Below are 12,855 nucleotides of genomic sequence, written 5' to 3' on the forward strand. Positions count from 1 at the left end.
TGTTATCGGTATATTCACTTCTTTTGAAGCAGTTTAAAAAAGGGGAGCCTGGGTGGCTCAGTCGGTTGAGAGTCCGACTTCGGCTCAGGTCATGATCTCATGGTCCGTGGGTTCGAGCCCCGCGTCGGGCTCTGTGCTGACAGCTCAGAGCCTGGAGCCTGCTACGGATTCTGTGTCTCCCTCTCTCTCTGACCCTCCCCCGTTCATGCTCTGTCTCTCTTGGTCTCAAAAAATAAATAAAACATTAAAAAATTAAAAAAAGTTTAAAAATTTTTAAAAAAATATTTAGAGAGAGAGAATCCGAAGCCAGCTCCAGGCTCTGAGCTGTCAGCACAGAGCGCGATGCAGGGCTCGAACTCACGAACCATGAGATCATGACCTGAGCGGAAGTGGAACCCTTAACCTACTGAACCACCCAGGTGGCCCAAAGCAGTTTTTTTCTTAAGTGATGGATTATTTTCAACAAGGTCACAAAACCTATTTAATCCTATCACGAAAAACTAAGGCAAACTGACAATATGAAGGGCCTTATGGTAAAACTTGCTGCATAGATTTAAAAAGAATTCACATATAGGCCTTGATAGGTCTAAACATCCAGAAACAGGAGAGGAATCTGTTTCCAGGCTGATTTTAGACCAAGCCAGTCACTACATACTCTTGGTTGCTTTCTTCTTGGTATTCCAATCCATATGAAAGTATTTAATCCAGTTCCTAAGCCTCAACTATCCCATGAGTATGTGAATTATAGATTCTTGCACATCTGAAGTACTTTCTTGCGGCTTTTTTTGGTTTTGCTTTGTTTTGTTTATCCTACACAACTTCCTTCCTTCCTTCCTGTCCTTTGCTCCCCAGGGCTTTGAGAGATAGGCTAACCACTAATCATGTCCTCCTGCAGCAGGACAGGAGACCCAGATCCAGGCTCCTCCCTCTGCTCCTGGCCAAAGAAGGATAGAAGCAAACAATAGCCATTTTGAACAACACTGCTATTCACAGTACAGAGATGAGGGCAACATCCTTGAATTCAGATAGCGAATCCTTGCTGCTTCAGTGACACACAGCTGCTCTTACATGGGAACAGAGTTAACAAACACCCCTTGCGCATTTTAGCCCCTCCAGACGGCCTTCCAGTAGGCTGTCCCCCTTGACGACAGTCACTCTGAGAGCTTGCTCATGTACTCGCCACTCAGCATTCCACACGGGGCAAGTTCTTAGCAGACTTAGCGATTCAAATGTTTCCTCTCCCCAAGCGTTCTTTTCAAGGGCCATTTGGATTCCAGGGGCCACTGCTCACCCTTAATAATTGACATTCTTTCCATTTCTCGCCTTCCTGTCGTGAATACAGATTCTGAAAACTCCACTGACTAATTTGTCCAGTTCTGCTCTAAATTCGGAGCCTTGGACCAGAATGAACACCTGCTAGGTGAAAATTAAGCCTATTGGAAAAAGCTTTTTTAAAGGCCGAACTAGGTAAATCCTGAAATGGTGTCAAGCTCCTCTGGACTTAAATGCCTGTGCCCAGAAGACCATTCGCTTGTTCACTCCCAGAGCTCCCACTTAATTTTCTTCATGGGAATGGTTCGCTATAAACAGAAGAGCAAGCTCTTATGGGGCACTTCATATCAAAGCGCTTGTCTAATGGCACTCGGGACGTCAACCACTCCAGGCTGAGGGCACTCTACTCATCTGCCCGAGTTAAATTAAGGCACACAAAAGACCAGTGCTTTTCCCAAGGCCGTTGAGTGAGGAGGGTAGAATCAAGATAGGGTCCTGAGCTGATCAAACCTTCGAAAGAGAGTCCGACAGACACGGATGACCACCACGCAGAACCATCGCAGGGGGTTGAAGCCAAGTTGTGTAGCCAGAGACCCAGGAGTTAGACAGCCTCTACAATTTCCTAGCTCTGAGTCCTTGTGCTGGTTATTCTTTTGGGGTAGGTTTTCTCATCTATGAAGTGTGGATAGCAATCCCTCCCTGAATGGCATGAGAGTACTTGACAAGTGCTGAGGGTACGGCCCCTGGTACTCAGTGAGTCCTGGGCAGTGAGCGTTACAGCTTTCTGGTGGGTCATAATTGTTATGGCTTCTAGGTGACTCCTTTAATTCATGTTGGGCCTGATGACCCCTGTTGGCTCAGCTCACAGAAAGTCAAGGAAATGTAAAAGTTCAATCGACACTGGCTCACGATGCATTCTTGTTTTCTGAAAGGCAGTAAACCCAGGCAGAAAAATGCTCTCCTTTTCCAAAAGGGGTTCGAAACAAAGGCCCTTTGAAACAGAGGAGACTGGCAACACTTTTGAGAGTAATAAAGGAAGCCGACTTTCTCAAGGCACACAACAGGAATGAGAGAGGAAGAGAAAGAGACGAACCAGGAGTCCAAGGGCCCCTGGTAGCTAAGTTCTAGACAGAAAGCATTGGTCTTCATTCTCTTAGAAAAGTTAAGCAAAACCTTTGGGAAAACAGAACCAGGTTTTTAGCATTTAGGCTGCAACTGAATCCTGTACAAAACACCGTGGTTTCTGATTTATGTTTTTCCAGGTGCAAAGGAGCCCTTCTAAAACCATCACCTCAATTCCTGCAAGTGGGGCCTGGGACCTATGCTGCCATAGGTGCCCCAGTGTGGAGAGCCACTGGCCTGGGTGCTGCCAGAAACACTAGAAGGGGAGGGTCCAAGGTGGGGGCGGGAACACCTGGGACACTTGGAATTGTCTCGTTCTAAATGAAAATAGTTTATGCCGACATTGTCACAGATCCAAGATATCTGGGGCAAATGGTTTCCTCATTTCTCCTCCATAAATCAGGGTGGATATTCCTGGCAAGCTCTGTTCCCAGGGTGGGCAGCTGTGAGTCCAGAGAGGGGCGGATCTCCTCCTCCTCTCCTAACCTCGTCCCGCCTTTCGCCCCCATCTGCCTCACAGCTAATGACTTTAGCAGACGAGCTCTGAGCCTGAAGAAAACAGGACCTATTCTTTAAAGTAGTAAACTGTACTGACATTTAGTGGGAAGAGTCCCTCCTTCAGCCCCAGCTTCTGAATGAAATCAGCTAGTGGAGAGAGCTACCATTTGGTTTAGTTTGCTCAAAAGCCTTCCAGTCTCAGTGACTCAACGGTGGGGCTGGGGGCACCATAAATCCAAACCTCTTTAGACTCTTAAACATGGGAATTTCATTCCATAAATCTTTCCCCTCACGTATTTGTTCAAAAGACCCACGAATGCAACAAGACAAAGAAAACTTTCATTTAGAGTGTTCAAGGAAGTCTTTTGTTGTTTCAAAAGCACCTGAGAGATGATTTCTTGGGCTCACATCACAAATCTTAGTTTCTTTTGAATGGTATGAGGAGAAAAAAGGTTTAAGGCATAAATGGTGCTACATATAGGAGATGGAAAAGAGAAAGGTAATTTTCAGCCAACTCTTTTCTGAGATTGGCAGAATGAACCAAAACCAAAGTAACTTTGTCACACAATTTTAAAAAAAAAATTTTAAATGTTTATTTATTTTTGAGAGAGTGTAGTCAGGGGAGGGGCAGAGAGAGAGGACACAGAATCTGAAGCAGGTTCCAGGCTCCGAGTTGTCAGCGTAGAGCCCGACGCGGGACTCAAACTCACAAACTGTGAGAACATGACCTGAGCCGAAGTTGGACGCTTAGCTGACTGAGCCACCCAGGCGCCCCGTCACACAATTTTTTAAAAGAACAGTAGTTTAAAGTCTCAGAAGATAGTTTTCCTAACATCGCTTCCACCCGTTTAAGAAAAGCCAAGTAGTAAACACCGATACCTCCAAACATACCACATGAACAGCATTCTGCTTTAGAGGACCTTGTGATTTTTCAGCTTTTACGTGGTAAGAAATGTATTTATAGCAGTCATTAAAGGACTATTGATCATTATGAGCAGTTAAGCACTTCCACTTTGGGACAAATTTCAGGTCAACATTTGGAACAAACGAGGCTTATAAACACTCTACATGCATTTTTAGCTAACTGTACGGTCAGAGGTGGTGCTCGAAAGGCTGGAGGCGATTTGTTGTGCGCTCTGGATTGAAACAGAAAACTTAAGAGAAGCTCTCATGGTGAAAACACTAGGAGATATGTAGGCCGGCAAAGAGCAAGAAAATGAACCCAGCATCAACTGCACACTCTCCAGCTGGAGAAAGCTCCGAAGCTTTCTTGTATGGGCTGTAGAAGAATTAGGTTCAGAAGAGAAAAGTAACTTTCTACTCACCCAGAGGATCCATCAAACTCCTTCTGAGAGAGGGTTCTTACACGGAAAACTAACCACCTCCTTACCTGCAGCCACTTATTTAATTTTCCTCGTGCATGCACTCACCTGCAGCTACTGAATTTTAATGTATAGGAGAGGCACGCCCCCCTCCCTCCTCCTCATTTAAATCTCTGGCTAAAATGATCCTTGCCCGGGGAAATCATTCCTCTCCCGTAGTCTTCCAAAGAAGCCAGCCTGCCATCACCCTGACCTGAACACAGTGAAAATGATTCTGGACCTTGACCTCTAGAACTGTGAGACGATAAATTTATGGTATTCTTTTAAACACGAAAACAACTAAAAAATAAATAAATAAAATTATCCTTGCCTAAAAGAGCAAACGCAGAGGTAAGCTTTTATTTCTCTCTCTAGCAGCTATCACTCTACGATAATAGAATGCCATAAACTTCCAAATTTTGGAACTGGGTTTCTACTTTCAAAAAAATCAAAACTTAACTCTCTGTGTATATAGGTGGGTCTCCAAGCTGCATCCAAAAGTTCGTTTGTACGTCAGTTGCAAGGAAGTTGCAACAGGTATTTTCTCCGCAGAAGTAAAGCTACATCTGGTAGGTGGGTTGCTTGGCCAGTCTACAAATCATTTTCATCCGTCAAATGGCTGACTTGCAGCACTAGCCGTAGGAGCTTAAGTTCGGGGAGCTGGGAAGTGTGCAAGTCAGAGTGAGGGGAAAACCTCTCTCAAAGCAATGTTGAAGTAAGCCGTGTAGTCTGGTTGTTTCACCGCCCCTAAAAGGTAATCAACCAGTAACTTCACATTTCCTTGGAGTCTGCCTGTTTTCTCCAAGGCACTCCTGGGGCCAAACTTACAGACCTAACTTGCCTTAAATCACAAACAGATGGTAATCTTCACTAGGTGTCAATCTGAGTCATTGGACTTCCTTTTAATTCACACAAATGTGTGAATGGCTAATGGTGCTTTAACCTTCCCAGAAGAATTCGCATTTTGAGGAAAGGCTCCTATCACCCACCAGGATGGAGGGGTGAGGTTTGTCTGGGGGAGGGGTGAGGTTTGTCTGGGGGAGGGGGAGGAAACCAGCACACTGGATTCCAGGGCCTGTTCCCATCTCACTTCTGAACCCATCTGCTGACGGCTGTGCGAGGTGTCAGGAGGAGAGCGAGGCAAGGGCATGCAGGTGTGCGTCGGGGGCAAGGCCCATTCTCCGGGGCTGCCTGTACCGCAGGGGAGTGAGAGCTTTGATGGGGAGCAGGACCATCGGCGCAGCTGGAAAGCAGGCAGACCCTCCGCCCCAAATTCGGTAGGTCCAGAGTGAGGCCAGGAACCTTCACATTTAAACACTTCATGAGATTGACTTCATATCAAGGAAGGCATATCAAGGGGGGCAAGTAATTCAATCATTTTTGAAATTCAGGTAATTATACTCTACCTATATCACTTCCTATAGGATACTTAGTATGTTAAATTCCGCCTAAAGCTCTAAGTAAAAACAAAACAAACAAGCAAAATGGCCCTTTAATTGATCATCAAGGTCTTTTGAATTGTACCTAATCATCAGAGTTTTAGGTTCCAAACCCACATTCCTTTCAACAGTTCTTAAAATTTAATGCCAGAAGCTTTAGATCTAAGGAAAAAAAACCAAACAAACCCCACACACATGGAGGTCACAATGAAGGTTTCAAATCAAGGGGTCAAATGTATGTCACCAACTTATTTTTGACATTTGAGCCTCAGTTAAGGTCCAAATTTCTTACTCTTCAAATACTAAGTTGCCATGAGATAGGAAAATGTAAGAGCAGTTAAGAGAAGTCTTCCTCACTCAGGAAATCCTTAGATTTGGTTTCCTAAAGTAACACAGGCCTTGCAATTTCTTTGTGCGTATTTTAGGATACGCCTGAAAAAACCAAAAACCAAAAACCAAAAAAACCCCAATCCCTGCACACAACATCAAGGCAGTCAATGAACAAAAAGATCAAATTAATATTGTGGCAGGTCTTAACGTCAGTTTCCTTGCTTAAAATGTCAACCTTCATTCGATATTAATACCTTTGCATTCAAATATTTATAATTACTTTATTGGTGCACAGAACTCTGAATTCTTGAGACTTAGGGCCCTCTTTTCCAAACCCACATTCAAGGAAGAGCAAAGAGGCTTGGGAGAGTATCCTTTCCACTAATCTTTAAAACAAAGCATCCACCAGGCAAAAGCTCAACTTGATGTTAATGGCCAGAGGCAGTGTTCTTGGGAGTCTACCTGGGGCTTAAAAACCAGACTTTACGAACCTTGTGACTGCTTTTCCTGCATGTCCCAAACCCAAACCTTTTGGCTGACACATGTAAGCATAGTTACAGTACTAATGCTTCTACTTCAAGGAAAATTATTTGCAGTCCTTCCCAGTCTTTTTCCTCTAGTGGCTGGGGAGGAACTGAGGCTAGGTATGAGACAGGACACGAACTGTTCTCCTAAAGAATCATTTGGATTCCCCCTACCCAGATAGAGATTTTACATCTAACACAACATGAGATGCTTATGATAGGTGCAAATAACACAAAAGAACACGTTTTACACAACACAAAGTAAAATACTTATAATAGGCACAAAGCATTTTTTTTTTGTCACTGCCATGGTGCAGATGATTTAAACAAAAGTAACTATGGTTTAATAGCTTCTTTCTCCCTAACTTCAGATGTTATTTAAACAATGAAGAGCAAGATGCTTTAGGAGGTTTTTAAAATACTTACTACAAAAATCGGTGGAATTTATACAACAGCTGCCTTATTTACAGCCCCAACACGAGTTTTTCTATTCTATAGCTAAGGTTACATACAATATAGTGGTTAAAGTCAGCAATTTGGCCTTTACAAGGTATTCAAGCTTTTAATAGGTCAATTTGAGCTGGAGAAAAAAGTGAGCCTACAAATACTCCGGGTATTGTGGGTAGTTGGTCAATTAGTCCAAGATTAGATTACGTTAAATATTGAGCTAAAATAATTCCTTGAGCTTCTGGTTCACTGTCGTTGGGTGCTCTTACTAATGGTTCTAAAGTTAGTGCAGTTCCACACGTAATTATACAGTGGTCAAAGTTTATGGGTGAAGAAAAACAAACGAAGAGCATTAAAACACTCATTCTATCACCAAGGAGACCAAGGAGCAGTGCCCAGTAACTTCTTCCTCTGTAACACACGGGGACGGCTGTCACATTATTCTGGCAACTAAGAGCTTGGTAAGACACCAGAGGCAAACCTCAGGAAGTCCTGGGGGAACGTGGCCATGAAGGGAGCAATGAAATCCAAGCGTACACGTTCATGAAGAAGGATAAACAAAAATTCTATCCTCAAAGACAAGTATGAAAGTAAAGGAAGGTGAGTTTTTAAAAAGTTCACCCTTTAGTTGTGTTAAAAATAATATGCCAAAAGTCTGCAAATGAGCTAAAAGGTCTTTGAAAAGGGTCAAGTTACATATATATCTGTCTAGCTTTCCTAATACTGCAAAAGCCACCTTAAGTCTTTCAGGAAACAAAACAGTTTGCTTGTGGAGGGAGGGGGGACCCTCTAATACAGCTGTACCTGTAATTTGCTCTTACTGCTAGTTTTTTCCTTTCCTTATTTAAAATCACACCAAAGATAAAGACGTTTTTTAGCCAAATAAAAACACAACATTGAACAGAACTTGGCGTAACAACTAGCATGGAATTGTCAATCCATGTTGCATTAGCAAAAATGAAAACATGAATAAAAATACGAAAATGAAACTAAAGAGAAAAATGTTAACAGGCAAAACCAAGATAAAATTCAAATTTACTTTCAAAAATCTGATTTTATTTTCTGAATCAAAAAGAAGTGTATTCACGTTAAATGTAGAATGTTTAACTCTCCATTGATCTCGCAAAACACTTTCCAGATATTGTTAACAGTGCTCAGAACTGTGTAAAAGTCAACATCCAATACCATGTTTTAAAGAAAGAAGTTTAAATGTAGGACTTATTTCTAAGAAACCCTTCTCAAAGGTCAAGGCATTGGCAATTCTAATTTAAAAAGAAATTTTAATCATTATTGGAAATTTAAGTGACAATGGCTCTCAAGAGCTAAAAGTCAGATCTCTTTTAAAACAGAAAATATGTTAGTTTGAGGGACTTCCACCTGACAACTCCAGTCAAACCTAATATTTCAACTACCCCCCAAATAACTAAATACATTATTTTGCCTTGGAATAGGAAAATTAGAAAATGGAATTTTAAAATTATACTATATATATAAATACACCATTTTAACTGTCCTGTTTGCTAGCAGAATACTGAAATTAAAACCAAATTCTACATTCAAGGGGCAAATGATAAATGCTCTTTCATTGTTGTAAGAGTCCATCCTTGTCCTTGTTGTTTTCTACCCCCATATATTAAAATCACGACCAAAGGCCAAGAGTTCATCCAATTTACCTGAAATGAACAGCTGGTAGGTACTGGTCCTACATGTGTGTCCTTTAACAAGTCCAGGACTCAAAAGGCTAGGGGGAGTTCGAACATGATTTAGGAACACTTGAAAATTCCAAAATGACTGACACCCATGTCCCTAAAATCTAGTACACTTTATTCATAGGCTATTCACGTGTACTGAGGCATGTCCAGCATGCAGGTTAACTTCTTTTACTTGTTCAAAGTGAGGTAAAACAGACAAAAAATACTTAATATGAACAGAAGCTGCATTATTAAAACTAACCTTCTTTTGCTGCTTATTTCATGTAAACTGACTTTTAAGTTTTTTCACAAAAAAGGTCTTAAGGTCAATAATTTTTCCAAATGTAGTCACCTAAAAACTAAGCTTCCTCTTTCAAAGCCATTATTAGTAAAGAATATTTTGAAATGAAGGAAAACATTTTTCCCCCAGAATCTGCATTTTGTACTTAGCATGATAGAGTTTCTTATTCCTTTATTTTTCAAATTTAGAAAGAATTCAAATCTGAGTACTATTTGATATTTTTTTCAGATACAAAGCAGTACCAACAGATTCATAAATATGATTTTCTGACACAGAAAAGTCTGCTACCACTTACAAAATACCAACAATTCTTCTTTCAGGCATAAGACGACTGAGACTTACTAGTTACGATTCCTTTTTCAGCACAAATACAAATTTAAATCTTGATTTTTTTTTTTTTGCCAACAACATTTTAAGTAGTCAAATTATACTCCACTTCCAGACTGCAAATTAAAATAATAAAAAGACTAATGAAAATTACCCAACTGGCAACAGGTCCCATATTTCAATGTTATTTTTAACCCCCAAATTGTAACCTACCGCCAGTAATTATTTATATGTGTCTACTTCTTCTTATTAAATCAGCACTGGTCAGTTATGTCAAAGAGTAACTGTAAGAATGGTACTTGGCACTGGAGTACCTTAATGCTTCTGGTATAGAAAGAAGCATTCTTAAGCACTTTTCTAATCTGTACTTGGAATTTCCAAAAGCATTTTTAAATTGTCAATTGTCCACTGATAGATTCTAGGGAGTCTATTCCCAGCTAACATGGTTGATTTCAAAAATAAAAATTAAAAAAAAAATCGCTAAGCCACATGGTAATGGAGTATTACACTTGCTCTTTACATCAAATGGAAACAGTTCCAGGCAGACCGAAAGTCGAAGAAAACCTGCCAAATCAAAGGACTGGAAATAGATTTCATCTTACATACCTCAGAGCAGAGAAGCTCAAAAATTAAAAAGTCCAAAGACCACCCCTTCCCCCCACGCAAAATCCCATCCCAAACACTTTAATTCTGAGCCTAACATTTCCCTACAATGTTAATTCCAGAAGCTTTAAGGTACTTAAACTGTGCAGTAACTGTTGAAAGCACCACACCACAGAGGAAATGCCATAAAGGGTTCAGCAGCTGCCCACCCATCCCTTACCACCCCCACCCCAATAATATGTAAAAGCTCCTGTTAAAGTTTTTTTCTTATGCTAATAAAGGCATACCACCTAGTGTGCTAAAGACTAAAACTAGCAGCATTAGAGCAGTAAAGTGAAAATAGGAAGCCGACAGGAATGATCTAAATGCCTACTTAGAAGAAACAAAGCAGCAGACAGGGGGACCCTTTGCCCTCTCGTTGTGTTTGTAGGGAAGTGGCTGAATTAAACAGATTTACCCACTTCAACAAAAATTTAACAAAGCTTCCCCCAAGACACCAGAATAAAACCTGACCTTTCCAGTCAAAGGGCACAGAGAGGACTCTTCCACGTCCTGGAGTTGAACGAGTTCAAAGATTGGCAAAAAGGAAAAAAGAAAGCATTAGGGGTGTGATGCGAGCAAGCTCTGGAGTGAGTTTATCGAACAGTCACACCAAGTTTCTCCAGTACACGGACACCCTTTTCTTGGTATTCTTGTCGGGTCATCCAGAAGTTGTCTTTGTCTTTCATGATATCTGCCAGAACTGCACCACCCAGGAACACCATGTGCTTTCTGCGCGGTGGATCTTCAATACGGATCTTAAATTTCTAAAGGAGAAAGAGGGGATCACAAAGTGTCACTCGTGCATAATGCTTTCTGCTTTATGACAATTACTGTTCATACATTCTCCTGTTGAATTCTCACAACAGTCCTGTGAGGTAAGCAGGACGGTGCGATTTGGTATCTGAGGTACAGAGATATTTTTTGTAATCTGCCAAAAGCTCACAACTAGGAGATCACACATCCACCCCAGAGTGCTTAGAGCAGTCCTGATTTACACTTGTTGCCGCATCACTATTAACAATGCCCTCTGTCACTCTCAGAAGTGTCTTGATTTGGACAACAAATTCCACGATCAGCCTACTGACAGAGCCCAAGTACCACAGTCCTGATTGTGGCAGGTTTTCCCATCAACTGGTGATGACCACATGAGCAAACCATTTAGCCAGATGTCAAGTCAAGAGTTTGGGTAAGAGGACTTCTATGGTTTCTTCAAGGTCTAACGCCTCTGATTGCAGTCCCATGTAAGAGTAAGACCGAAATTCTTTTCTTATAAGCAAAGCTCACTTTCTATTGCTTCAAATTGAAATGAAATGTTCTCAAAATAAACAAGACCAAGTATAGTCAAATAAACCTTGGGGATGCTGGAAAAAATCGAAACAGTAACCAAAATTAAAGATAAGTGGGAAAAGTTTTATAATCTTTAGCCACTATTGACTGCCTAATAAAAATACACCTCAATCTGTGTGATCAGTCCACGCTTCAAAGAGAAACCTTAAAATGCCATGGTTTAATTTACTGTGCCACAAATCCTGCAAGACTCCAAGTAAACTATGTCATGTTAAGTTGTCTTCACGTCACATAAATGGAACTGTGAGATCTGATAGTATATGACACATAAAAACACCAGTTTACTTACATAAAAAAAAGGGGGGGCCTGGCTGTGTTCCAATAAAACTTTATTTATAAAAACAGCCAGAAGTGAAATTAGTCAGAGAAAGACAAATATCATACGACTTCACTCATAAGAGGACTTTAAGATACAAAACAGCTGAACACAAGGGAAGGGAAGCAAAAATAATATAAAAACAGGGAGGGGGACAAACCATAAGAGACTCTTAAATATGGAGAACAAACAGAAGGTTACTGGAGGGGGTGTGGGAGGGGGGATGGGCTAAATGGGTAAGGGGTACTAAGGAATCTGCTCCTGAAATCACTGTTGCACTATATGCTAACTAACTTGGATGTAAACTAAAAAAATAATGGCCCCTCAAGACCCTGCTGCCCCTGCAGCTCTCTCAACTGGCTGCTGGTTTCCTCACACGACCACCTTCCTAACCTTGGAGGTTCTGATCAACTGTTGCTCTTCATTGCTGCGCCTCTCTCCCTCCTCCCTACAACTCCAAAGTTGAAGCTCATTCTATCAGACCATTCCATCCACCACTCCTCCTTGCCAAGTCACCTACAGGACCCCCAGGTTTCTTCCTCTCATCCCTGCTCCTACTGTGCATGGGGGTACGCTCTCACCACCATTTCCTGGTGTTATCCTTAGTGACTTTGTCCTCTGCCTCTCAAAACACCGACTTGGGTGTTCAACTCTCTACTTTGTAGCTGCCCTCAAGGAACTGAACACAACAGGTGAAAAACTCAAAAGTGTTGGTTTGACTGCATCGCTTACCTTACTTGAGTCCCTCAGTGCAGCATGGCAACCCCATTACATGTCTTCTCTCTTCTCTCCAACACAACCATTTCACACCTCCTCCTCCATTTCATAAACCTCCGTCTCCTGTCTCCTCCCTCTGAGCCTGCGATCGCATCCTTTTACATCCTTCTTTCTTCCTCCCTCCCCCAACAATCTATTCACACCAGACTTAGTGATTCTTTTTTAAAAACAAAAAAACAACTTGAACTCACGAGCCTGAGATCAGACCTGAGCTATCAAGAGTCAGACACTTAACCGACTGAGTGAGCCACCCAGGCAAACCCAGGCTTTGTGATTCTTTAAAAACAAGTCAGATCCGGGGCACCTGGGTGGCTGAGTCGGTTAAGCATTTGACTTCAGCTCAGGTCATGATCTTGTGGTCTGCTGAGTTCAAGCCCCACATCAGGCTCTGTGCTGACAACTCAGAGCCTGGAACCTGCTTCAGATTCTGTGTCTTCCTCTCTCTCTGCCCCTCTCCC

The 12,855-nt window shown here is 41.8% G+C and overlaps 1 protein-coding gene across 1 annotated transcript in view; it reads right to left on the bottom strand.

Annotated features, from left to right (window-relative positions):
- Window positions 1-8,027: 8,027 nt before the first annotated feature.
- Window positions 8,028-12,855, bottom strand: part of ACTR2 (actin related protein 2) — a 38,517-nt gene continuing 33,689 nt past the window's right edge. Inside the window, exon 9 of the mRNA XM_058683903.1 lies at window positions 8,028-10,721. Within this exon, the coding sequence (XP_058539886.1) occupies window positions 10,551-10,721 (171 nt within the window). The 3' untranslated portion in view covers window positions 8,028-10,550. The remainder of the gene's footprint in view (window positions 10,722-12,855) is intronic.

The sequence above is a fragment of the Neofelis nebulosa genome, chromosome 9 (genome assembly GCF_028018385.1).
Source record: "Neofelis nebulosa isolate mNeoNeb1 chromosome 9, mNeoNeb1.pri, whole genome shotgun sequence".
Classification (NCBI taxonomy): domain Eukaryota; kingdom Metazoa; phylum Chordata; class Mammalia; order Carnivora; family Felidae; genus Neofelis; species Neofelis nebulosa.